The 25650-nt window shown below is 40.3% G+C and overlaps 1 protein-coding gene and 1 pseudogene across 3 annotated transcripts; both read left to right on the top strand.

The window, feature by feature from the left end:
- The first annotated feature begins 288 nt into the window (after positions 1-288).
- On the top strand, positions 289-18343 carry LOC118390700 (protein FAM114A2-like; annotated as a pseudogene).
- Positions 18344-19807: 1464 nt separating this feature from the next.
- On the top strand, positions 19808-25378 carry cnot8 (CCR4-NOT transcription complex, subunit 8). Of its 3 annotated transcripts, none has more exons than XM_052456990.1 (7): positions 19808-19827; positions 22581-22759; positions 22884-23077; positions 23474-23635; positions 23791-23935; positions 24278-24388; positions 24573-25378. In XM_052456990.1, the coding sequence occupies exons 2-7, from the start codon at positions 22643-22645 to the stop codon at positions 24699-24701; spliced, it is 858 nt and encodes a 285-aa protein (XP_052312950.1). In that variant the 5' UTR covers positions 19808-19827; positions 22581-22642; the 3' UTR covers positions 24702-25378. The 3 variants fall into 3 exon arrangements, with proteins under 3 accessions (XP_052312950.1, XP_035636125.1, XP_035636123.1); XM_035780232.2 differs by lacking the exon at positions 19808-19827 and adding an exon at positions 20657-20677; XM_035780230.2 differs by lacking the exon at positions 19808-19827 and adding an exon at positions 20686-20820.
- The last annotated feature ends 272 nt before the right edge of the window (positions 25379-25650 follow it).

The raw sequence follows: 25650 nt of genomic DNA, 5'->3' as shown, positions 1-25650 counted from the left end.
CTTGAATGTGTTTTATGTAACACTGCCTACCTTGCCATCTCATGTTTGGCTCAGACAACAGTTATCTTAGTTTCTGAGTATCAGTACCTAATCTGTCATTTAGCTAATCTAGCTAGCTAGGTAGACTAAATCTGAAAGAAAATGCCTTGTCAGTATGGCACTAGATCTCTACCTCCAGCTTAATGATTGGATAGAATGTCCTTTTTAAACCTGTTTTTAGTTGCCATTGTACATTGCACATGAAGTTCTTATTTTATTTTCATCAAATAACAACAGGTATGTGTTAATATGTCGGAAAGCAAAGCCCCCAGTGACCCTGCTGGGGGTTCTGAGTTCGCAGAGACAGAGGCCCCACTGCAGCAACCCATGCCTGTGACACTAACAGACAGTGCTCAACAGACACCAGACAGCTCTCCACAGATACCAACTGGAGACAGCACCACAGATAACTCCACAGATGTCACCCCGACCAGAAAGGAAAGGAAGACCAGGAAAAGACCAGAGCCAAAACCTCCAGTTGAAGTCCAGGAGACTCAGGAGGAGAAACCCAAAGTAGATGAAGAGCCAGCCAAGGTAAGACATGATGTGGGTGAAAGATTCAATAAGCTTAACTTCTAAACTTAAAAGACCAATCAGCAGTTGAAACAATAACAAAGCGTGCTCCCGCCACTGTTTTGGTAAAAAGCTGAGGGATGGGTCTGGATATTTTTTTTCTCTCAAATTCATAGATAGAGCTATGGATGCAGGGACCGACCATCCATGATATCAAAATTATAGTTTTAACCATGTTTTGAGGCTATATAGTGTTTGTTAATATTTACTTTGCTTATAAACATTTGAGTAAAACAAGTTAATATTTTTGGTTCTGATGGGATGACAGTGCAACTAAGCTCATGATGCATTTATAAGTTGTATTCTTCAAGAATTAGTGGGTACATATAACTCATTTACACTACCGTTCAAAAGTTTGGGGTCACTTAAAAATGTCCTTGTTTTTGAAAGAAATTCAATTTTTTTGTCCATTAAAATAATATAAAATTGATCAGAAATACAGTGTAGACATTGTTAATGTTGTAAATGACTATTGTAGCTGGAAACGGCTGATTTTTTTATGGAATATCTACATAGGTGCACAGAGGCCCATTATCAGCAACCATCACTCCTGTGTTCCAATGGCATGTTGTGTTAGCTAATCCAAAAAATGGATGTACATATTTTAATGTCAGAGTTTTTGGTTTGTTTCTGTCTGAGTAATAGTCAGTTTGTATTATCATTATGGTGTCATGTTAAACAATATGTCTGCTCTTTCAGTCAGCATAGGTACACTTTCAAAGATCTAAAAATTAATGTATTCCTTTCTTTTCATTCTGAGGCCAAGGGATCACACAGGCTATTGAGAAGGCAGAGACTTCACTGGGAATCCCCAGCTCCACAGAGATGTCTGCACCAATTAGAGAGGAGGACAAACAAGAAGGTAATGATAGCACACGCTGGTCATCAACATTATCAACACGAGTCATCACTCTGGATATAGCATCAGCCGTGATAAGCCTTAGTATATTTATGATGCGTTTGTTGTGGAGATGTAGAGTACTTCACTGTTGCAACTATGCACATTAGGTTGATGTCTGACATGTATATTACTTCTAGGTGAACCCAGTAAGGAAACTGATAAAGGGGAAGGAGATGGAGCATCAGCCATGGGAATGTTCTCATCCCTCAGCAGTGTTGTTCAAAGCACTGTAAGAAACAATGCTTCTCTGCTTTTTTGACGATTACCCTCATAATATGTTGTTTATGGGCAAAAGTGACTTGGTTACTGACTTAAATATCTATATTCCAGGGGAAAACAGTCCTAACAGGGGGGTTGGATGCCTTGGAGTTCATAGGCAAGAAGACCATGGATGTCATAGCAGTGGGAGATCCAACTTTCAAGAAAACAAAGGGTCTGATGATCAAGACTAACACTCTTTCTCAGGTGAATGAATGTTAGAGAAGCCACCTCCAGTGTTGTGCTTACACTTTATTTGCATTTGAAAGCTTTCTGACCAAGATCGAATAAGGTTTTTGCTTTGGCTGAAGGTCTTACGGGAGGCCAAGGAGCGTGAGGAGCACCAAACAGCCAGAGAGGTTTCCACGGAATAGAAGGCCCATTACGGAATGCTTTTTGATGAATTCCAGGGCATAGCCCACTTGGAAGCTCTGGAGATTCTCTCCAGGGAGAGTGAATCAAAGGTAATACTGAGCAAGTTCCACATTTTGTACCGCGTACAAAGAAACAAGTAAACAGCCTCTCAAAACATTATTGATTGCACACAGCACACAGCCTTCCGTTGAAATTAATACAACATCATGTTAGCTGTATTTTTGCTCACTTGTAAATGGAGAACCTACAGCCATTGCAACCTCTTGAAATATAAAAACAGGTCCATGGCACTTTAAAATCCTCCTGGCTTCTTTTAGTACAGGGGCTAGCAACAGGCTAGCAAGTGATTTTCTTTGGGGGGGGTGATAAAAAAAATACTAAAATCACCAATTATTCAGCTAAAAATGAGTTTAATTTAGGAAATCTGTTCCCAAGTATTCCCACAAATAAAGTAAAAATATACATATGTGAGCATGTCTCATTGTGTCTCAAGGTATAAAATTGTTATTTTTAAATACAATCTCTTTTTGGGCCTAGTTGTAGTCAATTTTCAGTGTACCAATTGTACACTGAATCTAGTTGCCTACCCGTTTTAGTAGATCTTATCTATGACTGAATCAGTTGTATGTTGTGTGGTGTAGGTGAAGTCTGTTCTAACCACTCTGTCTGGAGAGGAGCTGGCCCAGCTTAAAGAGGACCTGAAGCTCATCCAGGAACCCTTCTCTCTGGTAGAGTTTGACGATGAGGAGGTGGAAGAAAAGAAAGGTAGCCTACCGTCACAGAACAGTCACATAAAGTCTACTATCACAATGTTACATTTACAGTTTTTTAGTACTCAAACAGTGACAATTTTAGCATGTAAATCTTGCTGGGGCAGCCAATTCTTTTTTAGATGCGTGCCAACAAAGCCACTACACCACATTAAACAATATATTAAACAGCACTATAACAGTGACAAACAGTGCCCACAAACTGTTAGAGCCTACATAAAGCTGTCACAACAGCAGAGCTTTCCTTTCAGCACCATAGAGTGAATCCGTACCATCGCTACACCTGGCTTTCAGTGGAGCCTAGTCTGGCAGGAAAACAGTTCCATCAACCTCATTTACTGCCTTTTTAAAAACCATAGCTGATATGGCTGACTTGCTTAAATAAATATGGTTTCCACTGACTCTTTGTGGATTTGTGTAACTCAATAAGAACCGCATTCTCCTTCAATAATAACAAATTTGTTTTTTACTTTTGAACCATACAAACATTATAAAATGTATGTTCAGTAAATTCATAATGTTTGTTCTTCTATCATTAACACTTAGCTCTAAGTATCAGCAAGTGCAAGCAAACGAGGTAGCCTTCATTCTGCACTTTCAAAATGGACACAGACAGAAATTCAGATGTTCGTTTAGATAAATTCAGCAAGATGTTCAGGCCTTAACTCTACTCTTCTTTAAGTCACCACACAGAGAGAGAGAGAGAGCAACACGGTTAGCCTAACATTTGATGTATTTTATTAGGCCTATGTGGTCTAAAAAGGAAGGAAAATACAATCACGAGGATCCACTTACCACAATACCGACGCACAGACTGCGCATTGCGCAAACAAAACGACCCTCGCAATATCAACTGGAATTACATGGGTCTATTACTGAACTTTTTGTTGAAAATAAATATATATTTGAATGGGAAGAAACTGTCACTGGCAAACATGATTACAGACCACAACATAATTGCATAATTTCGACATTGCCGAAAATTCTGAATAAGATACTAATGAGATATACCTATATAAGCAATATAACAGTTGAGATGTACAAACTATGGCATAAGGGAACGATGAGCTGATAAGAGGCAAGCGTAATTTCGATAAAGACATTCATCAGCAAGCGAGCTGTCCTTCTGGGAAAACTGTCATCAAAGTCTGGCATTCTCTGGATTTATGGTACTTTTAAGACAACTGGGAACTCTGAGGAAAAAACTAGAACGAATCATGACGCCAGTGATCTTTAGGTCGGAGCTTTAGAAAGAGGACCGATTGCCCGACTTGGAATTCCAAGTAGGATGACCATTCTACATGTAGTTTTATCAGTCAGAGCTTGTTTTTTTCAAAGTTCCCAGTTGTCTTGAACACTCGGGAGTCTGAAATTTCCACGTTCCCAGTTGTTTTGAACGCGGCAGAAATTATGCTGGATTGAGAGTATAGCCAATGTATTCAACCTTTTCTGGGACATGGTGTTGCATATTTATAATTTTAAGCTCGGAAAAGAGACCCTTTCAGACAGATGTTTTAAATCCTTAAACCCAGACTTGGACCACACACTCTCTCCACCAAATAGCAGGCAGGGGAAACAAAAGAGTGATTGCTTTGCAAAGCTTGCAGTTAGCCACTGATTTCTTCAAAACTACTCATTGTTGCGTTGCATTGTTGAAATTTGCGATTTCCGACTTGTTGTGTAATGTTTATGGCCGATGAGCACCAATACGTTTTACCTATAATTTCTCTTCACATGACATGAATTGAAAAGGATTTGTCAGTAGATTGTCTACATGATTCATGATGACTGCTGACTGCTTGTCAAGCTAGCTAGCTTGCTTGTCTAGCTAGTTAGCTTGCTTGCTAGCTAAGATTTTGAAGGTATGATGTTGACATGATCAGTCCAATCAAAGCTATGGTAGATATAATGTGATTTGAAGTCATTTTATCTGTGGCCAATGACCTTGAGCCTTCTTAGACGGGAACCTCTATTGTATATCAATGGCAGCACCCAAGGGGGCTTGAACTGCCAAGCTCTCCCTGTAGATTCTGCAGTGTCCCCATGAGTGACCGAACACTAAGCCAATCACAGTGCAACTAGAGGACATTACCAATGCCTACGCTCTGTGCTTTCGCTGGCTGCCCCTCCACCACTGAAAGCACTGAGTTAGTCTGAAACACCTGCTTTTGGAGCTGCCTTACTCAAGAAAGAGAGTATGTGGCTTTATTAACTCAATTATTATAGTTGTTTACATTGTTTGCAAACTGATAAGTAACATGAATTAATGCCAAAATAGCATGCAAAACAGGCAATATACAGTACCAGTCAAAAGTTTTGACACACCTACACATTTCAGGGTTTTTCTTTATATTGACTATTTTCTACATTGTAGAATAATAGTGAAGACATCAAAACTATGAAATAACACATATGGAATAATGTAGTAACCAAAAAAGTGTTAAACAAATCAAAATATATGTTTTATTTGAGATTCTTCAAAGTAGCCACCCTTTGCCTTGATGACAGCTTTGCACACTCTTGGCATTCTCTCAACCAACTTCATGAAGTAGTCACCTGGAATGCATTTCAATTAAACAGTAGTTAATTGTTAAAAGTTAATTTGTGAAATGTATTTCCTTCTTAATGCATTTGAGCCAATCAGTTGTGTTGTGACAAGGTAGGGGTTGTATACAGGAGATAGCCCTATTTAGTAAAATACTAAGTCCATATTATGGAAAGAACAGCTCAAATGAGCAAAGAGAAATGACAGTCCATCATTACTTTAAGACAGGAAGGTCAGTCAATCCGGAACATTTCAAGAACTTGCAGTCGCAAAAACCATCAAGTACTATGATGAAACTGGCCTTCATGAGGACCGCCACAGTTAAGGAAGATCCAGAGTTACAGTGGGGCAAAAAAGTATTTAGTCAGCCACCAATTGTGCAAGTTCTCCCACTTAAAAATATGAGAGAGGCCTGTAATTTTCATCATAGGTACACTTCAACTATGACAGACAAAATGAGAAAAAAAATCTTGGGTCTTTCAGCATGACAATGATCCCAAACACACCGCCCGGGCAACGAAGGAGTGGCTTCGTAAGAAGCATTTCAAGGTCCTAGAGAGGCCTAGCCAGTCTCCAGATCTCAACCCCATAGAAAATCTTTGGAGGGAGTTGAAAGTATGTGTTGCCCAGCAACAGCCCCAAAACATCACTGCTCTAAAGGAGATCTGCATGGAGGAATGGGCCAAAATACCAGCAACAGTGTGTGAAAACCTTGTGAAGACTTATAGAAAACGTTTGACCTCTGTCATTGCCAACAAAGGGTATATAACAAAGTATTGAGATAAACTTTTGTTATTGACCAAATACTTATTTTCCACCAGAATTTGCCAATAAATTCATTAAAAATCCTACAATGTGATTTTCTGGATTTTTTTATCTAATTTTGTCTGTCATAGTTGAAGTGTACCTATGATGAAAATTACAGGCCTGTCTCATCTTTTTAAGTGGGAGAACTTGCACAATTGGTGGCTGACTAAATATTTTTTGCCCCACTGTACCTCTGCTGCAGAGGACAAGTTCATTAGATTGCAGCCCAAATAAATGCTTCACAGTTTAGAAAATAGTAAAAATAAAGAAAAACCCTTGAATGAGTAGATGTGCCCAAACTTTTGACTGGTACTGTATATATTTTTGCTAAACAGGTAGGACTCAAAACAGGTGGGTCTCTGCCCTACCTGCCCAGAATGATGGGTCATCACTGTACTCACAACAGAAACAAAATACTTTTGTTCTATTATTCTTTTTTTCTGTGGGTGATAATTCAACTGAAAACCTCAGCATTGTTATCTTGTTTTAGGGAAAGATGGCAGTATGTTTTTGCGATAAATACAATGAGCAAAAGCAATACATTTTGTTTATTCATATTTATTTTCAGATGAATATGGCGCTGAGTTTCTGAGGGAATTAACAGAGGCCCTTGATGGACTACACATACCCACAACAGCTGACAAACTTGGCAAGGTTGGCACAATACATTTCTGTTTTGGTTGAATTTCAAGCCAGTTATCTTACGGCCTCATGCTAGCGGTACAATAATATAGCAGTGTTTGTTGCCATCTTCTGGAGAGTTTTGGCAGGACTGCATTTTGAAAGGACTGAGAACTACTCGACTTTGCTTTTTCGGCATGGTAGATCACTAATCTCTAACCTATTTTCTCTCTGTAAACACTCATCAGGTGTGTAAGAATGCATGTGACCAGATTGCCCAAATGACCAAACCCATAAAGGAAGAAGAAAGGAATGAATAGGAAGTGGCAAAAACCTATACTGTTGAGGTATGCAAAATTATTATCTGACATTGTGACTATTGGAATGGAGCTTCTTTCTGTTGTAACTACTGATGTGAGTGTTATTGATTCCTCTCAGAATGTCCACTCGTCAGCCATCAAAAGCCTGGCTGAGCTAACAGCCAGATCCATAGAGCAGAGTGGCTGAGATGATCCTGCTCTGTAACAACCAGAAGGTCACCACTTTGGAGCAGGCCAAAATCCTCTCGCAGTAAGTTCCTACACACCATCAGCCATCTACAGAGTGTTATATTACTAGTCATAGATATAGCTCTGGTTCACACATCCCTAACCTTCAGACATAACGTGTGTGTATTGATACTCTCATTGTTGTCATATTCCAGTGTGCGATTGTGCTCTAACTCAACATTTTGTTCTCCTCTTACAGAATAAGAATTGTGTTGTGTAAAGAGATATCGCTACTTTCCAAGAAGTTCACCTCCTGTTTAACTACAATAGGGGTAAGGTAGTGATTCTATACAAACTATATCACAAAGTATATTTCACCTGTCACTAAACTTACACTCTTGGAAGCCACATTCACAGAACTCAGCTTCAGATGTTAGTATTCATGGTCATGCACAACAACTTTTCATCATGAAACTTAATTGTACTGCCTCACTATGAAAATGTATAAACTCTTTTGAGTTTCACAAAAACTGCTTTCGCATAGGATTTAAGGTATTTTGCCTGTAAACAAAACATATAGGGCGATGTTTATATAACCCTCTTATGCATATGCCTTTCATGCCGGCATGCCGGGGACGAGTGGTAGTTGTGGTGTGGGTAGGCGTATTTTGAGTTTAATTAGGCCTATAGTACGGGTCTGTGCAGAAATGGCTGCGCCATCCAAATGAAATCAATAATTTGTTATTTTGTTGATTAAACAGACAAGACAAACCTACCCGATTACTGTCAACACACATATACACTGAGTATAAAAACATTAAGAACACCTGCTCTTTCCATTACATAGACTGATCAGGTGAAGGCTATGAGTCCTTATTGATGTCACTTGTTAAATCCACTTCAGTTCGTGTAGATGGGGGGGCCTTGAGACAATTGAGACGTGGATTGTGTATGTGTGCCATTCAGAGGGTGAATGGGAAAGACAAAATATTTAAGTGCCTTTGAACAGTAGTAGGTGCCAGGCGCAATGGTTTGTGTCAAGAACTGCAACGCTGCTGGGTTTTTCACCCTCAACAGTTTCCTGTGTGTATCAAGAATGGTCCACCAACCAAAGGACATCCAGCCAACTTGTGGGAAGCATTGGAGTCAACATGGGCCAGCCTCCCTGTGGAACGCTTTTGACACATTGTAGAGCCCATGCCCCAACGAATGAGGCTGTTCTTAGGGCAAAAGGGGGAGGAGGGGATGACAACTCAATATTAGGAAGGTGTTCCTAATGTTTGGTATACTCAGTGTATACTATAGTAAGAATATAACAGAATGAAATACAAATAATATCTTTCCCACACAACTTGTCACAGAAAATGTTTCTGATCAGTGATAGATTCATTTTTTATTTTACCTTTATTTAACTAGGCAAATCCTTTAAGAACAAATTCTTATTTTCAATGACGGCGTAGGAACAGTGGGTTAACTGCCTTGTTCAGGGGCAGAACGACAGATTTTTACCTTGTCAGCTCGGGGATTCAATCTTGCAACCTTTCGGTTACTAGTCCAACGCGCTAACCATTAGGCTACCTGCCACCCCAAGATGAGCAAACTAATAGATAGATGAGCTATACCGCCTCAAAATAGCCTGTACAGATGGAAATTCAGTGAAATAAAATCACATTGATTAATTATCAGACAACATTTTTACATTTACATTTGAGTAATTTAGTATACTCTTATTCAGAGCAATTTTCAGGAGCAATTAGGGATGAGAAGTCAGTGAAGTCACAGGTTTTTGGTCGGGTGTAGGCCTAGGCTACTAAGCGACTGCTAGCAAAATAATCCACTTGTTAAACTACATAACATGGCAACATTTTCTAATAATTGAGCCAACTATACAAGATGACCATGAGCAGCACTCACAGCAATTTAGCTAACATTTTCCCAGACTAATTGTAGCTTAACCAATATCCAAACGGTGATTCAGTGAAAACAAAAATCTTACACTGATAAATGTATCACTGCTTTGTCTCAAAATCATGCTGAAATGATCATCTAGTTGACCACACACAACGGGGTCTCAGATAATTCCACACTCCATTTAGTATGATATGGTATGTATTCATTTGTGGATGTCATCACCCATTTTGTATGATATATTACGAATTACAATGAGTATTGTATGTTACAAATTTGCTAAATGTACAATATGTTACAAATTCTAGCTAGGTGGCTTGGTGGCTAACATTAGCTAGCTGACTAACGTTAGCTAAACTGAGGGTTACGGTTAAGGTTAGGATTAAGTTTAGGAGTTAGGGTTAAAGGGTTAAGGGAAGGGTTAGGTAACCTGCTAATTAGTTGCAAAGTAGCTTAAAGTAGTATGTAGTTGAAAAGTTGCTAATTAGCTAAAATGCTAAAGTTGTCCATGATGAGATTTGAACTCGCAACCTTTGTGTTAAAAGACATTCACATTATTCTCACACCCATCCACCCTGACCACCACCGTACTTGTCACGCCCTGGTCGAAGTATTTTGTGTTTATCTTCATGGATTGGGTCAGGCCAGAGTGTGGCATGGGGTTTTTGTATTGTGGTGTGTTTTGTCTTGGGGTTTTGGTGTTGGTATTGGGATTGTAGCTTAGTGGGGTATCTAGCAAAGTCTATGGCTGTCTGGAGTGGTTCTCAATCAGAGGCAGGTGTTTATCGTTGTCTCTGATTGGGAACCATATTTAGGCAGCCATATTCTTTGAGTTTGTCATGGGTGATTGTCCTTAGTGTCTTTGTTCCTGTCGCTGTGTTAGTTGACACAAGTATAGGCTGTTTCGGTTTTCGTTTCTTTGTTTTGTAGTGTTTGTGTTTATTCGTGTTTACGTTGTTCATTAAACATGGATCGCAATCTACACGCTGCATTTTGGTCCGACTCTCCTTCACACCTAGAAAACCGTTACAGTACTTTTGTTTTTGCCTTAAGTAACCTTCTTTCTAATGTAACCATACCAAATGTAACATCAATCAAATGTATTTATAAAGCCCTGTTTACATCCATGGATGTCACAAAGTGCAATACAGAAACCCAGCCTAAAACCCAAAACAGCAAGCAATGCAGATGTAGAAGCATGGTGGCTAGGGACAACTCCCTAGAAAGGCAGGAACCTGGGAAGAAACCTAGAAGGGAATCAGGCTCCGAGGGGAGGCCAGTCCTCTTCTGGCTGTGCATATCATACTAATCTGGATATCACAGATTTACATTTACTATGTTACGTCTAGTCTATGAGACCAGTGTGCCACACACAGGAAGCTATTGTTTCATATGTATCACAATGATAAGATGACTTTGGGAGTTTCAGTAAGCAACAGTTCGATACATGCCTTCAATTGCATTAGCCTTCTTTGTTCCAATATTTTCGTCATTCAGTGATATTTATTCCCACGGTATTTCTTACTGGTGGGCTATGCGAAGAGATGGGCCAAGTGACATGCCTTGCAAAGTTTAGAACTGTCAGGATGACGGTAACAGGGCACTGACTAGCAACCATCAAGAGTTTAAGAGCGTAGTTACAGCCTCAGCTGTTTCAGGCCTACCAGAGTATTCATATAATCTAACAATATAATGCTTATATAAAATATTTGGATCGAAAATGTATGAATAACCCTACCTCTGTATGTCTATACCTGTATAGTAGATGCAGTAGCCATCTCACATAAAGAAATGCATGTTGGTGTTGTAGCATGTCACCAGCATATCTCTATCTCTCTGGGTTTAGGCCATAACTTCACTTCCTTTATATATATATTATTGACAGTATATATATTATATATATTATTATATATTGACAGTATATTATATATATATATATATATATATATATATATATATATATATATATATATATATATATATATATATTGACAGTACCAGTCAAATGTTTGTACCAGTCAAATGTTTGGAGACACCTACTTATTCAAGGGTTTTTCTTTATTTAAAAAAAAACTATTTTCTACATTGTAGAAGTATAGAGAAGACATCAAAAATATGAAATAACACATATGGAATCATGTAGTCAACAAAAAAGTTTGAAGAATCTCAAAGTACCCACCCTTTGCCTTGATGACAGCTTTGCACACTATTGGCATTCTCTCAACCAGCTTCACCTGGAATACCTTTCCAACAGTCTTGAAGGAGTTCTCACATATGCTGAGCACTTAGTCTTATTTTCATTCATTCTGCGGTCCAACTCATCCCAAACCATCTCAATTGGGTTGAGGTTGGGTGATTGTGGAGGCCAGGTCATCTGATGCAGCACTCCATCACTCTCCTTCTTGGTCAAATAGCCCTTACACAGCCTGGAGCTGGTTGGAACCAAAAATGTCAAATTTGAACTCATCAGACCAAAGACTTATTTCCACCGATCTAATGTCCATGCTCGTGTTTCTTGGCCCTAGCAAGTCTCTTCTTATTATTGGTGTCCTTTAGTAGTGGTTTCTTTGCAGAAATTCGACCATGAAGGCCTGATTCACACCGTCTACCCTGAACAGTTGATGTTGAGATGTGTCTGTTACTTTAACTCTTTGAAGCATTTATTTGGACTGAAATCTGAGGCTGTGTAACGTTTGTCGTCGGGAGAAGAGGACAAAGTGCAGCGTGGTACGTATTCATAATAATTTTAATAAAGATGAATACTGAACAAAAACAACAAACTGACAAACGAAACAGTCCTGTAAGGTGCAGCAACACAAAACAGAAAACAGACTGCCTACGTTTGGTTCTCAATCAGAGACAACAATAGAAACCTGTCCCTGATTGAGAACCATACCCGGCCAAAAACAAAGAAATACAAAACATAGAAAAAGTAACATAGAACACCCACCCTAGTCACACCCTGGCCTAACCAAAATAGAGAATAAAAAGCCTCTCTATGGCCAGGGCGTGACAGGCTGGTAACTCTAATGTACTTATCCTCTGCAGCAGAGGTAACTCTGGGTCTTCCTTTCCTGTGGCGGTCCCCATGAAAGCCAGATTCACCATAACACTTGATGGTTTTTGTGACTGCACTTGAAGAAACTTTCAAAGTTCTTGAGATTTTCCAAATTGACTGACCTTCATGTCTTGAAGTAATGATGGACTGTCATTTATCTTTGCTTATTTTACTTAATAGGGATATCACCTGTATACCACCCTACCTTGTCACAACATAACTGATTGGCTCAAACGCATTAAGAAGGAAAGAAATTCCACACTTTTAACAATGCACACCTATTAAATGAAATGCATTCCAGGTGACTACCTCATGAAGCTGGTTGAGAGAATGCCAAGAATGTGCAATGCTGTCATCAAGGCAAAATATGTCTACTTTGAAGAATCTCAAATATAAAATATATTTTGATTTGTTTAACACCTTTTTTGGTTATTACATGATTCCATATGTGTTATTTCATAGTTTTGATGTCTTCACTATTATTCTATAATGTAGAAAATAGTCAAAATAAAGAAAAACCCTGGAATGAGTAGGTGTGTCCAAACTTTTGACTGGTATTGTATGTATTTATGTAAAAAGAAATAAGGACCACAATGGAAATAAGTCCCAGACTTTATTGTCCAAACAATATTTTTGTATATATGTACTATTTTAACTGACAAATAAGTCAATCAATGAATCAATCCAAACTGTGCAGCAGCCAGTTGATGAACGGAAAGAGACATATGTTACAAAACACCAAAAGGTTTAATGACATTCTGAGATGTCTTCAATACTGGGTAAGCCTGCTGGGTAGTGAGGGATGTATTTTCTCTTTGTTGACATTGACAGTCTTTTTATTTTGGTGTTGAAAACGCAAACCATGATTTTGAAGTGCCCAAAGTCTGTATGCTTTGTTTATTGGTTGTGTAGTGCATTGGTACAGAAACCTGTTTGTGGAAAATATGTTTCAAATATTGTATACAGTGCATTTGGAAAGTTTTCAGACCCGTTGACTTTTTTTCACATTTTGTTACCTAGTTTTTTCCCCTCATCAATCTACAGACAATACTCCATAATGATAAAGCAAAAACAGGTTTTTCAAAATGTTTGCTAATTTATTGTTAATTAAAAAAACTCATCACATTTACAGAAGTATTCAGACTCTTTACTCAGTACTTTATTGAAGCACCTTTGGCAGCAATTATTGGGTATGACGCTACAAGCTTGTCACACCTGTATTTGGAGAGTTTCTCCCATTCTTCTCTGCAGGTCCTCTCAAGCTCTGTCAGGTTGGATGGGGAGCGTCGCGGCACAACTATTTTCAGGTCTCTCCAGAGATATTTGATTAGGTTCAAGTCCGGTCTCTGGCTGGGCCACTCAAGGACATTCAGAGACTTGTCCCGAAGCCACTCCTACGTTGTCTTGGCTGGGTTCTTAGGGTCATTGTTCTGTTCGAAGGTGAACCTTTGCCCCAGTCTGAGGTCTTGAGCTCTCTAGAGCAGGTTTTCATCAAGGATCTCTCTGTACTTTACTCCATTCATCTTTGCCTCAATCCTGACTAATCTCCCTGTCCCTGCTGCAGAAAAACATCCCCACAGCATGATGCTGTCACCACCATGCTTCACCGTAGGGATGGTGCCAGGTTTCCTCCAGACATGACGCTTGGCATTCAGGCCAAAGAGTCTTTAGGTGCCTTTTGGCAAACTCCAAGCAGGTGTCATGTCCCTCTTACTGAGGAGTGGCTTCTGTCTGGCCACTCTACCATAAAGGCCTGGCGGTGGAGTGCTGCAGATATAGTTGTCCTTCTGAAAGGTTCTCCCATCTCCACAGAGTAACTTTAGAGCTCTGTCAGAGTGACCATTGGGTTCTTGGTCACCTCCCTGACCAAGGCCCTTCTCCCTTGATTTCTCAGTTTGGCCGGTTGGCCAGCTCTACGAAGACACTTGGTTGTTCCAAGCTTCTTCTATTTAAGATTGATGGAGGATCCTGTGTTCTTGGGGACTTTCAATGCTGCAGACATTTTTTTGTACCCTTCCCCAGATCTGTGCCTCGACACAATCCTGTCTCGGAGTTCTACGGCCAATTCCTTTGACCTCATTTCTTGGTTTTTGCTCTGACATGCACCCTCAACTGTGGGACCTAATATTGACAGGTCTGTGCCTTTCCAAATCATGTCCAATCAATTTAATTTACCACAGGTGGACTCCAATCAAGTTGTAGAAACATCTCAAGGATGATCAATGGAAACAGGATGAAGCTGAGATCAATTTTGAGTCACATAGCAAAGGGTCTGAATACTTATGTAAATAAGGAGGTTCTGTGTTTAATGTTTAATACATTTACAAACATTTCTTGGGCATTGTGTGTAGATTGCTGAGGAAAAAAATGATATTTAATACATTTTAGAATAAGGCTGTAACGTAACAAAATGTGTAAAAAGTCAAGGGGTCTGAATACTTTCTGAAGGCACTGTATAATTATAAATGGCATAAAAAAATCTGATTTCCCCCTAGCTGATCATTGTCTGCACCAGGCTCTGATTGTAGTGTAATGAAACAGGCAGGGAGAGTGAGCTCGTCTGTGTTGTTTGACGAACCCTCATCCTTCTGGCCCATAGCCCTGCGTGGCATTGACTGCATGCTGAAGTGTCTAATTCGATATCCATGTTTATAAACACAGGTTCTCTACAGTTCTTTGTGGCCATAAACATTATTTTGAGATAATTCTATGAGGGGGGAGGGTCATGTAAAAATATTTGTACATTTGGGAAGGGGAGTGCAATTTTTTTTTTTTATGACACCTTGAGTTGGACTCGCCACTACCCCCCAGCACTTTTTGATCTATCTCTAACTAGCGTTAATGCAATGAATATAAGTCTATGGTAACTGCTAGCAAGCTAGTCATTTTTTTCACATGTTCTATTTATATCTGTAAATCAACCAATAAAATCAAGCAACACTTGGCCATGATTACAGACACCTGTGTGTGTTCTTTCCAAGTATATAAATTAGTGAACCGCAGTGTTTGTCATTATACACTGATGAAGACAGCTTGTCTGTCGAAAAGTTAATCATACAATTATTGCATCCGAGCTCTCCTTTTATTTTTCAAGCATGCTAGTAGATACCATAGATGTTCAGTCATTGTGCAAACACTAGTTAGCATTGGCTCGCAAAACTACCTCTAACTTCCTTCATACTGGATGCAGAGACATAAAAATGGTATCCGTGAGTGAGTTCAGCTGACTCTGGGGAAGTAAATAAAGGGCTATATTGCCAAAATCCCTAAGTATCCCTTTAATAGGTGTATAAGGTTCCTAGTTCACTGACTAATAAGACCAAAACATTTTGTTTTTTTGCAGTCAAATGAAAATGGAGATGTCCTCAATCCACTCATAACGGGAGTATTTTTGGAGGTTTGTATCGAATTAATTATAGTACGTTGCTGCATATCACATCCTCTTCATTCCTACTGAAAGCTGAATCATAACATTGTGTGTTTGTGTGTGTGACAGATTTACAAATGTGTTGCATCGTTTATGTACAGTTGAAGTCGGAGGTTTTACGCACACCTTAACCAAATACATTTAAACTCTGTTTTTCACAATTCCTGACATTTAATCCGAGTAAGAATTCCATGTTTTCGGTCACTTAGAATCAGCACTTAATTTTAAGAATGTGAAATGTCAGAATAATAGGAGAGAATGATTTATTTCAGCTTTTATTTCTTTCATCACATTCGCAGTGGGTCAGACGTTTACATACACTCAATTAGCATTTGGCAGAATTGCCTTTAAAATTGTTTAACTTGGGTCAAACGTTTTGGGTAGCCTTCCACAGGCTTCCCACAATAAGTTGGGTGAACTTTGGCCCATTCCTCCTGACAGAGCTGGTGTAACTGAGTCAGGTTTGTAGGTCTCCTTGCTCGCACACAATGTTTCAGTTCTGCACACAAATTTTCTATAGGACTGAGGTCAGGGCTTTGTGATGCCCACTCCAATATATTGACTTTGTTGTCCTTAAGCCATTTTGCCACAACTTTGTAAGTATGCTTGGGGTCATTGTCCATTTGGAAGACCCATTTGCGACCAAGCTTTAACTTCCTGACTGTTGTCTTGAGGTGTTGCTTCAATATATCCACATAACTTTCTTGCCTCACGATACCATGCAAATCACCCCCATAACATGATGCTGCCACCCCCGTTCTTCACTGTTGGGATGGTGTTCTTCGGCTTGCAAGCCTCCCCCTGTTTCCTCCAAACATAACGATGGTCATTATGGCCAAACAGTTCTATTTTTGTTTCATCAGACCAGAGGACATTTCTCCAAAAATTACGATCTTTGTCCCCATGTGCAGTTGCAAACTGTTGTCTGGCTTTTTTATGGCGGTTTTGGAGCAGTGGCTTCTTCCTTGCTGAGCGGCTTTTCAGGTTATGTTGATATAGGACTCGTTTTACTGTGGATATAGATACTGTCAGGGTTTACCAGAATTGGACCCAGAAGCAGACCAGGACAAGGTGAGTATAAAGATGATGAGTATTTATTAATCAATGAGGACGTGGAGGTAGATAGTTCCGGGTGGAGGAGCGGGCAGCGGAGGTGGGTTGATGGGAGTGGATAGGCAGATCCAATGGATAACAACACACTGGTGACGAGCAGACAGGGATGGGGTATGGGTTCTGGGTGGAGGAGAGGGCAGCGGAGGTGGGTTGATGGGAGTGGATAGGCAGATCCAATGGATAACAACACACTGGTGACGAGCAGACAGGGATGGGGTATGGGTTCTGGGTGGAGGAGCGGGCAGCGGAGGTGGGTTGATGGGAGTGGATAGGCAGATCCAATGGATAACAACACACTGGTGACGAGCAGACAGGGATGGGGTATGGGTTCTGGGTGGAGGAGCAGGCAGCGGAGGTGGGTTGATGGGAGTGGATAGGCAGATCCAATGGATAACAACACACTGGTGACGAGCAGACAGGGATGGGGTATGGGTTCTGGGTCAATGGTGTTCATGGCTAACGATCCGGCAGGGAATGGATGTCAGGTCAGAACTTTTGAAGGGGAGAGGTGATGATCAGGGCAGGTGTGCAGATTACTGATGTGATACAGGTGCGGGTGAACATCGATCTCCCAACAAGCTAATTCGCCCGGCAACCAGACAGGGTGCGTTCCAGGACACCGGAAACACACTCCAGGACAGAAACACAGGCAAACACAGACTCAGGAAGCGGGTTTCGTGACAGATACTTTTGTACCTGTTTCCTCCAGCATCTTCACAAGGTCCTTTGCTGTTGTTCTGGGATTGATTTGCACTTTTCGCACCAAAGTACATTCATCTCTAGGAGATAGAATGCGTCTCCTTCCTGAGCGGTATGACAGCTGCGTGGTCCCATGGTGTTTATACTTGCGTACTATTGTTTGTACAGATGAAAGTTGTACCTTCAGGCATTTGGAAATTGCTCCCAAGGATGAAACAGACTTGTGGAGGTCTACAATTTGTTTTCTGAGGTCTTGGCTGATTTCATTTGATTTTCCAATGATGTCAAGCAAAGAGGCACTGAGTTTGAAGGTAGGCCTTGAAATATATCTACAGGTACACCTCCAATTGACTCAAATTATGTCAATTGGCCTATCAGACGCTTCTAAAGCCATGACATCATTTTCAGGAATTTTATTGTTTGTAAACTTCTGACCCACTGGAATTGTGATACAGTGAATTATAAGTGAAATAATCTGTCTGTAAACAATTGTTGGAAAAATGACTTGTGTCATGCACAGAGTAGATGTCCTAACCAAAACTATAGTTTGTTAACAAGAAATGTGGTTGAAAAACGAGTTTTAATGACTCCAACCTAAGTGTATGTAAACTTCCGACTTCAACTGTATCTATGTACTGTATGTATCTTGTCTTCATTAGACTTCAAACAGTGCATCGTACATCCAGGATTCCTTCTAGCTCCTCATGCCTGTGTTAGAGGTGTCCCACATTCAAAGTAGTGCTGACTCTAACCAACAGTGACCACATCTCTCTGCCAGCTGTGCGAACAAGGGACCCTGACAAAAAGCATTGACATGTCATTGCGGTTTTAAAAATACTTCCTCAGCTTTATTTTATATTTATTTCGAAGCCTATCTAAAGTTCCACGCCTCAGAAGAAATTTACCTTTGACAAACGGTGTTAACTCGTCGTGGAGTATTGTAGTGCTGTTGTTGTACAGCACAGTAGATATACCAATGTACAGTATTTGAGGAGTCTTGAGCTGACATGTTTGAATGACATTGATTTCTGCGTTTCTCATACAAATACTGTGCGTATGTACTGACATTAATTGAGAAATTCTGAATATAGACTTTTCCATGTCTCACAATTACCATGATTCAATGCATTATTCATAACACCAGAACTTCAGGATAACCCCCTTTAGGATAAGTACTTCAGGTGAAGTGTATTGCAAATGCATGTGATATTGCTTTGGCACACATGCCTCCCTGTTTATCTTCAGGTGTAATTGTATAACCAGAATATTAGTACTTGAATGATGACAACTATTGTAATTGTGTCTTAGTAGGAAAAGTGATTGTGGTCATCTGTGTCTTGGAACTGTATCAGGTTTCACTTGGACTTTTTGAGCTATTTTACGTCAGGTATTTTACGCTTTTCAAATAAAGATAATGTCTTAAACAACATCCTATTAAAGCTTCGCATTGGTTATTGTGACATACCAACGTCCATCCAGTTGAAGATTTGAGGAAATGTGACACAATTTATAAAGCATTTCATTTGTAAAAACTTTTACAAACCAATTAACTCCTGGATAATTAGGAAATTATTGTGCTGAAACCTTGATATATAGGGTCATGACATGAAACCAACTACATTGGCAACTATAAAGTTTTTATTTAATTTATTTATTTCGCCTTTATTTAACCAGGTAGGCAAGTTGAGAACAAGTTCTCATTTACAATTGCGATCTGGCCAAGATAAAGCAAAGCAGTTCGACACATACAACGACACAGAGTTACACATGGAGTAAAACAAACATACAATCAATAATACAGTAGAAACAAGTCTATATACGATGTGAGCAAATGAGGTGAGATAAGGGAGATAAAGGCAAAAAAGGCCATGGTGGCAAAGTAAATACAATATAGCAAGTAAAACACTGGAATGGTAGATTTGCAGTGGAAGAATGTGCAAAGTAGAAATAAAAATAATGGGGTGCAAAGGAGCAAAATAAATAAATACATAAAATAAATACAGTAGGGAAAGAGGTAGTTGTTTGGGCTAAATTATAGGTGGGCTATGTACAGGTGCAGTAATCTGTGAGCTGCTCTGACAGTTGGTGCTTAAAGCTAGTGAGGGAGATAAGTGTTTCCAGTTTCAGAGATTTTTGTAGTTCGTTCCAGTCATTGGCAGCAGAGAACTGGAAGGAGAGGCGGTCAAAGAAAGAATTGGTTTTGGGGGTGACCAGAGAGATATATCTGCTGGAGCGCGTGCTACAGGTGGGAGATACTATGGTGACCAGCGAGCTGAGATAAGGGGGGACTTTACCTAGCAGGGTCTTGTAGATGACATTGAGCCATTGGGTTTGGCGACGAGTATAAAGCGAGGGCCAGCCAGCGAGAGCGTACAGGTCGCAATGGTGGGTAATACCCGCAATGGTGGGTAATAGCTTTGGTGACAAAACGGATGGCACTGTAATAGACTGCATCCAATTGGTTGAGTAGGGAATTGGAGGCTATTTTGTAAATGACATCGCCGAAGTCGAGGATTGGTAGGATGGTCAGCTTTACAAGGGTATGTTTGGCAGCATGAGTGAAGGATGCTTTGTTGCGAAATAGGAAGCCAATTCTAGATTTAACTTTGGATTGGAGATGTTTGATGTGGGTCTGGAAGGAGAGTTTACAGTCTAACCAGACACCTAGGTATTTGTAGTTGTCCACGTATTCTAAGTCAGAGCCGTCCATAGTAGTGATGTTGGACAGGCGGGCAGGTGCAGGCAGCGATCGGTTGAAGAGCATGCATTTAGTTTTACCTGTATTTAAGAGCAATTGGAGGGCACGGAAGGAGAGTTGTATGGCATTGAAGCTTGCCTGGAGGGTTGTTAACACAGTGTCCAAAGAAGGGCCAGAAGTATACAGAATGGTGTCCTTCTGCGTAGAGGTGGATCAGAGACTCACCAGCAGCAAGAGCGACATCATTGATGTACATCATTGAAGTTACACGCTATAGATATGTAGCAATTTAAGTTTGTATTTCTCTGGGGGGGAAACGGGTGGATAACAATGAGGTAGTGTATGCTCCACAGTCCATACTCTAGCTACTGATCAGAGCATCAAGTGAGACGTGAAGGTGAGTTTTTTTTATTTTTTTTTACTGCGCCTGCCTAGATGTATTTCTATGACTTCCGATAGAGTAAGGAAGCCAACGTTATGCAGCAACGTTAGCAAGGGCTAGCAGTAGCCCCAACGGAACAAGATCATACGACAGATCAGGTAGATATTGTTATTTGTGCTTTACACGTTTAATATTAGCTAGCTAATACAATAATATGTTTAAGTCAAAACAATTCCCAACGTGAGTTGGCTAGCCTGGTGGTTTCCAGCTAGCAAGCCATCTTGACGTCACCAATGCTGGCAAACTGAGCTACCTAGCTATCCCAATGTAGCTTGGCTACGTGCTGTTGTAGCTAACTATGTGTAATAGAAGAGTGATTCGAGGTAGCGAACATCTTATTTTAGTTAACTTCCAGTGTGGCTAGCTAGCATTGGCATACAATATTGTTTCCACAGTATCTGGGCTAGTTTACGGCAGCTAATGCTACATGCCATTTGGATGCTAGTTCGCTACTGCATAGCTTGTTGTCCGTCATTTAATTGTTGCTAGGTAACCTTAGCTAGTTCAGTGTTTATACAATAAACTAATTCATTTGCAGAAAACCAACACCGGGATTGTTTTATCCAGCCAAGTTCGTTTGCTTTTTATCTCGCTGGCATCATACAGGCCAGTCAGGTTTTGATTTAGGCGCCCAGACATGTACACCACATGACCAAAAGTATGTGGACACCTGCTCGTCGAACATCTCCTTCCAAAATCATGGGCATTCATATGAAGTTGGTCCCCCCCCGTTGCAGCTATAACACATTTCCACTAGATGTTGGAACATTGCAGCGTAGACTTGCTTCTATTCAGCCGCAAGACCATTAGTGACCATTAGTGAGGTAGGGCATTGATGTGGGGCTAGGCTCGTAGTCGAAGTTCCAATTCATCCCAAAGATGAATGATGTGATTGTGGTTAGGGCTCTGCAGGCCAGTCAAATTCTGTACGTGTTTCATGCTGAAACAGAAAAGAGCCTTTCCCAAACTGTTGCCACAGTTGGAAGCACAGAATCGTCTAGTATGTCATTGTATGCTGTTGCGTTAAGATTTCCCTTCACTGGAACTAAGGGGCCTAATCCGAACCATGAAACAGCACCAGACCATTATTCCTCCTCCACCACCAAACTTTACAGTTGGCACTATGCATAATGTTCTCCTGGCATCTGCCAAACCCAGATTTGTGAAGTGTAATTCATCACTCAAGAGAAGGCATTTCCACTGCTCTAGAGTCCAATGGCAGTGAGCTTTACAAAACTCCAGTCGATGCTTGGCGCAAGGTGATCTTAGGCTTGTGTGTGGTTGCTTGGCCATGGAAACCCATTTCATTAAGTTCCCTAGGAACAGTTCTTGTGCTGAAGTTGCAACCAAGGACAGATTTTTACATGCTTCAGCACTCTGCGGTCCTGTTCTGTGAGCTTGTGTTGCCTACCACTTTGCGGCTGAGCCGTTGTTGCTCCTAGACATTTCATCTTCACAATAACAGCATTTACAGTTGTCTGGGCAGCTCTAGCAGGGCAGACATTTGACAAACTGACTTGTTGGAAAGGTAGCATCCTATGACAGTGACATGTTGAAAGTCACTGAGTTCTTCAGTACGGACATTCTGCCAATGATTGTCTATGGAGATTGCATGGCGGTGTGCTTGATTTTTATACACTTGTCAGCAATGGGTGTGGTTGAAATAGCTGAATCCACACATTTTGAAGGGGTGTCTACATACTTTTGTGTGTGTGTGTGTATATATATATATATATATATATTAGTTTGTGTTAACTCTAGCTACTGCACACAACTTTAACTATCATTTTGCAGTTAATTGATGATTAGCTGAATGGCATAGATAACATCCAACCTCTTCTTGAATTTTTTTCAACAGACTGTTCCCTGAAAGTGCTGCAGAATTGTCGGGGTTTTCAGTCCTTTCCTCAACCTGCAAAAATGCCAGCTGCACTGGCAGATACTAGTCAGATTATCTGTGAGGTCTGGGCAAGCAATGTGGATGAGGAAATGAGGAAAATCCGACAGATAATTCAAAGCTACAACTTCATTGCCATGGTAATATATCATGCTAAATGTGCCTTATGCTAACTTTTTCATTGATTCTTAGTAGATCTATGAAGGTTTTGGTATGTATTGCGTAAACTTTTTTTTGTCATTAATGATGTCCTTGTTCCAACAGGACACAGAATTCCCCGGAGTGGTGGTTCGACCCATTGGCGAGTTTCGCAGTACGGTAGACTACCAGTACCAGCTCTTGAGGTGCAACGTGGACCTTCTGAAAATCATCCAACTGGGACTGTCATTTATGAACGAGGATGGAGACTATCCCCCTGGAACGACGACATGGCAGTTCAATTTCAAATTTAATTTAACGTGGGTCTTAATCCTTGTTATAAAACAGTATAGCCAGTAATGAGATTTTAAAGCTATGCTATGCTTATGTTTTGGGGTAGGATCTGATGCCTCATTAGAAGGCTCTTGAGTAATAGTTTGTTTGTTGTTTCACTGTTTGTGGTCCTTCTGTAGCTCAGTTGGTAGAGCATGGCGCTTGTAACGCCAGGGTAGTGGGTTCGATCCCCGGGACCACCCATACGTAGAATGTATGCACACATGACTGTAAGTCGCTTTGGATAAAAGCGTCTGCTAAATGGCATATATATATATATATATATATATATATATATATAAATGGTATATATATATATATATATATATATATATATATATATATATATATATGTTTGTTCCATTCTGTTCTTTTGTAAACAGAGAGGATATGTACTCCCAGGACTCGATAGATTTACTTCAGAACTCCGGCCTCCAATTCAAAAAGCACGAGGAAGAGGGGATTGACACACTCTACTTTGCTGAGCTCCTGATGACATCCGGTTTAGTGCTGTGTGAAAATGTCAAGTGGCTCTCCTTTCACAGGTAGGGATGTGTTGCGATGTCAGTGGGCCTAGCATTTTTTTCTGGTAAACAGGATAAACTCTGGGCCCTAGTCATAAACACTCCCAACAGTGCCCTAGTAGTCATTTGCAAAATCAAGTTGTAATGAATCTCCTTGTCGTATTTCTCATTTGCAGCGGGTACGATTTTGGCTACCTGGTGAAGCTATTAACAGACACTCGGCTACCTGAGGAGGAACATGAGTTCTTCCAGATCCTCAATCTCTTCTTCCCTGCAATCTATGATGTCAAATATCTGATGAAGAGCTGCAAAAACTTGAAGGTAAAGAGACGTTCCTGGTAACTTGCTTATTATGTTATTGTATTTGCAAAACCAATGAATGGACTGTTGGCTGCCAAATGTCTCAACTTTGTTAGCCTGCTGAGCTTGAAGCATTAGCTTGATTACCTAATGAAAGTTAAGTCTCAGGCAAGGTTACTCCATCACACAAGCATGGCTCATCAAACCACCTCAGTTAGTCAATGCTGGCCTATAGTGAGGTGTCTACCTTTTTAAAAATATATTTTATTTCACCAAAATGTGACTGACATGAAATGTCCTTTGACTTCCTCTGAGGCAGAGCATATGTCTCCAGTTAACTGAATGTCAAATGTGTTTGTTCAGGGAGGACTCCAGGAGGTGGCTGACCAGCTGGAACTAAAGAGGATCGGGAGACAACACCAGGCCGGTTCGGATTCGCTGCTCACAGGGATGGCCTTCTTTAGGATGAAAGAGGTACCTATTGTCTGTCTTCCATGACAACTAATAGGTGAAAGGACAGATTTAACGTTGTACTTACACCCGTCAAGTCTTTTTTTGAAGAGTGGTCAGGAAAGAAAAGATAGGGAAGTTTGAGAACTAGTCTCGATGAGGACTGGCATCTTGGGAGTTACATGAAACAAGTTGTCTTCTTTTGCAGCTTTTCTTTGAAGACAACATTGATGACGCAAAGTATTGTGGGCGATTGTATGGATTGGGCTCTGGGTCCACTCAAAATCAGAACGGCATTTCAAGCTCTTCCCAAGAGGAAACCAACAACAAGCACTGATCGACCGCGAGGCCATCAAGTGGAAGCCGCACTTGTTTTAACCTATCCAGTAGATGTTTATTTTCTCCTCCCAGAATACATGAGATTAATTTCTGTGTCCAGCTTCACCAGCTGCAAAAAGGACATTGGTTACCAGACTCTCCTCTTGAACCCATTTTGTTCTGTCATAGTTGATTTTACTGCAGATTGTCACATTCAAATTCCCTATTGTACCACTATTGATCCTTTATCACCCAGGACCAGTATTCAGAAACCTTTGTTTATCAGCATTGCAGTAACAACTCTTTTAAAAGCATGGGACCAGCTCTTGTATTGTACTTCGAATAAGAAGTTTAGCATTTGAAAGTGCTCAACAATTCTCTGCACTGCTTTTCAAAACCAACGTTATTTAAACCCAACTGTAGCTCAAGCCTTGGTATCAATCAGAAAACCAGTTCTTTTTTGGATACATGCTTGTAGGGATCGTACCATTTTAAAAGTAAAATTTCACTGAAGTTTTAGATGGGTGCCAGGCTGGTCTGAGTATAAGTGTTAGGGGCACACTGCAGTTCTGTGCAACATTTGCTTTTAATTTGTTCACTGCTCTGTTTAAAAAGATGGTTTGTGTTTGCTATTGTTTTTACAACATGCATTGTTTGAAACAGTTGTATATTAAAAAAAATCTATTTTCAATAGTATTTCCTATTTTGGGCATGCCTTATTGAACCAATTCTGTCCCTGTTGCAAAATATTTAGGTGAAATGGGTTGCACTGCAGAGCCTTTTTATCCATATCATGCTGCCATTTCTTCCTAGACCAAGCTTTTGCTTTAGCTGTGACATGCAACCAATTCTCACATAAGCTCCTAAATATTTTGCTGTGCTACCTGGAATTATTATTTAGAGCCTTATACATCAGGTCCTATGATCGAGGGATACTCCAACCACGGTAATGTACACAATTGAGTGGG

This window comes from Oncorhynchus keta, chromosome 11 (assembly GCF_023373465.1).
Source record: "Oncorhynchus keta strain PuntledgeMale-10-30-2019 chromosome 11, Oket_V2, whole genome shotgun sequence".
Taxonomy (NCBI): Eukaryota; Metazoa; Chordata; class Actinopteri; order Salmoniformes; family Salmonidae; genus Oncorhynchus; species Oncorhynchus keta.
Note: the sequence above shows the minus strand (reverse complement) of the source record. Positions and strands in the feature narration are given on the sequence as shown.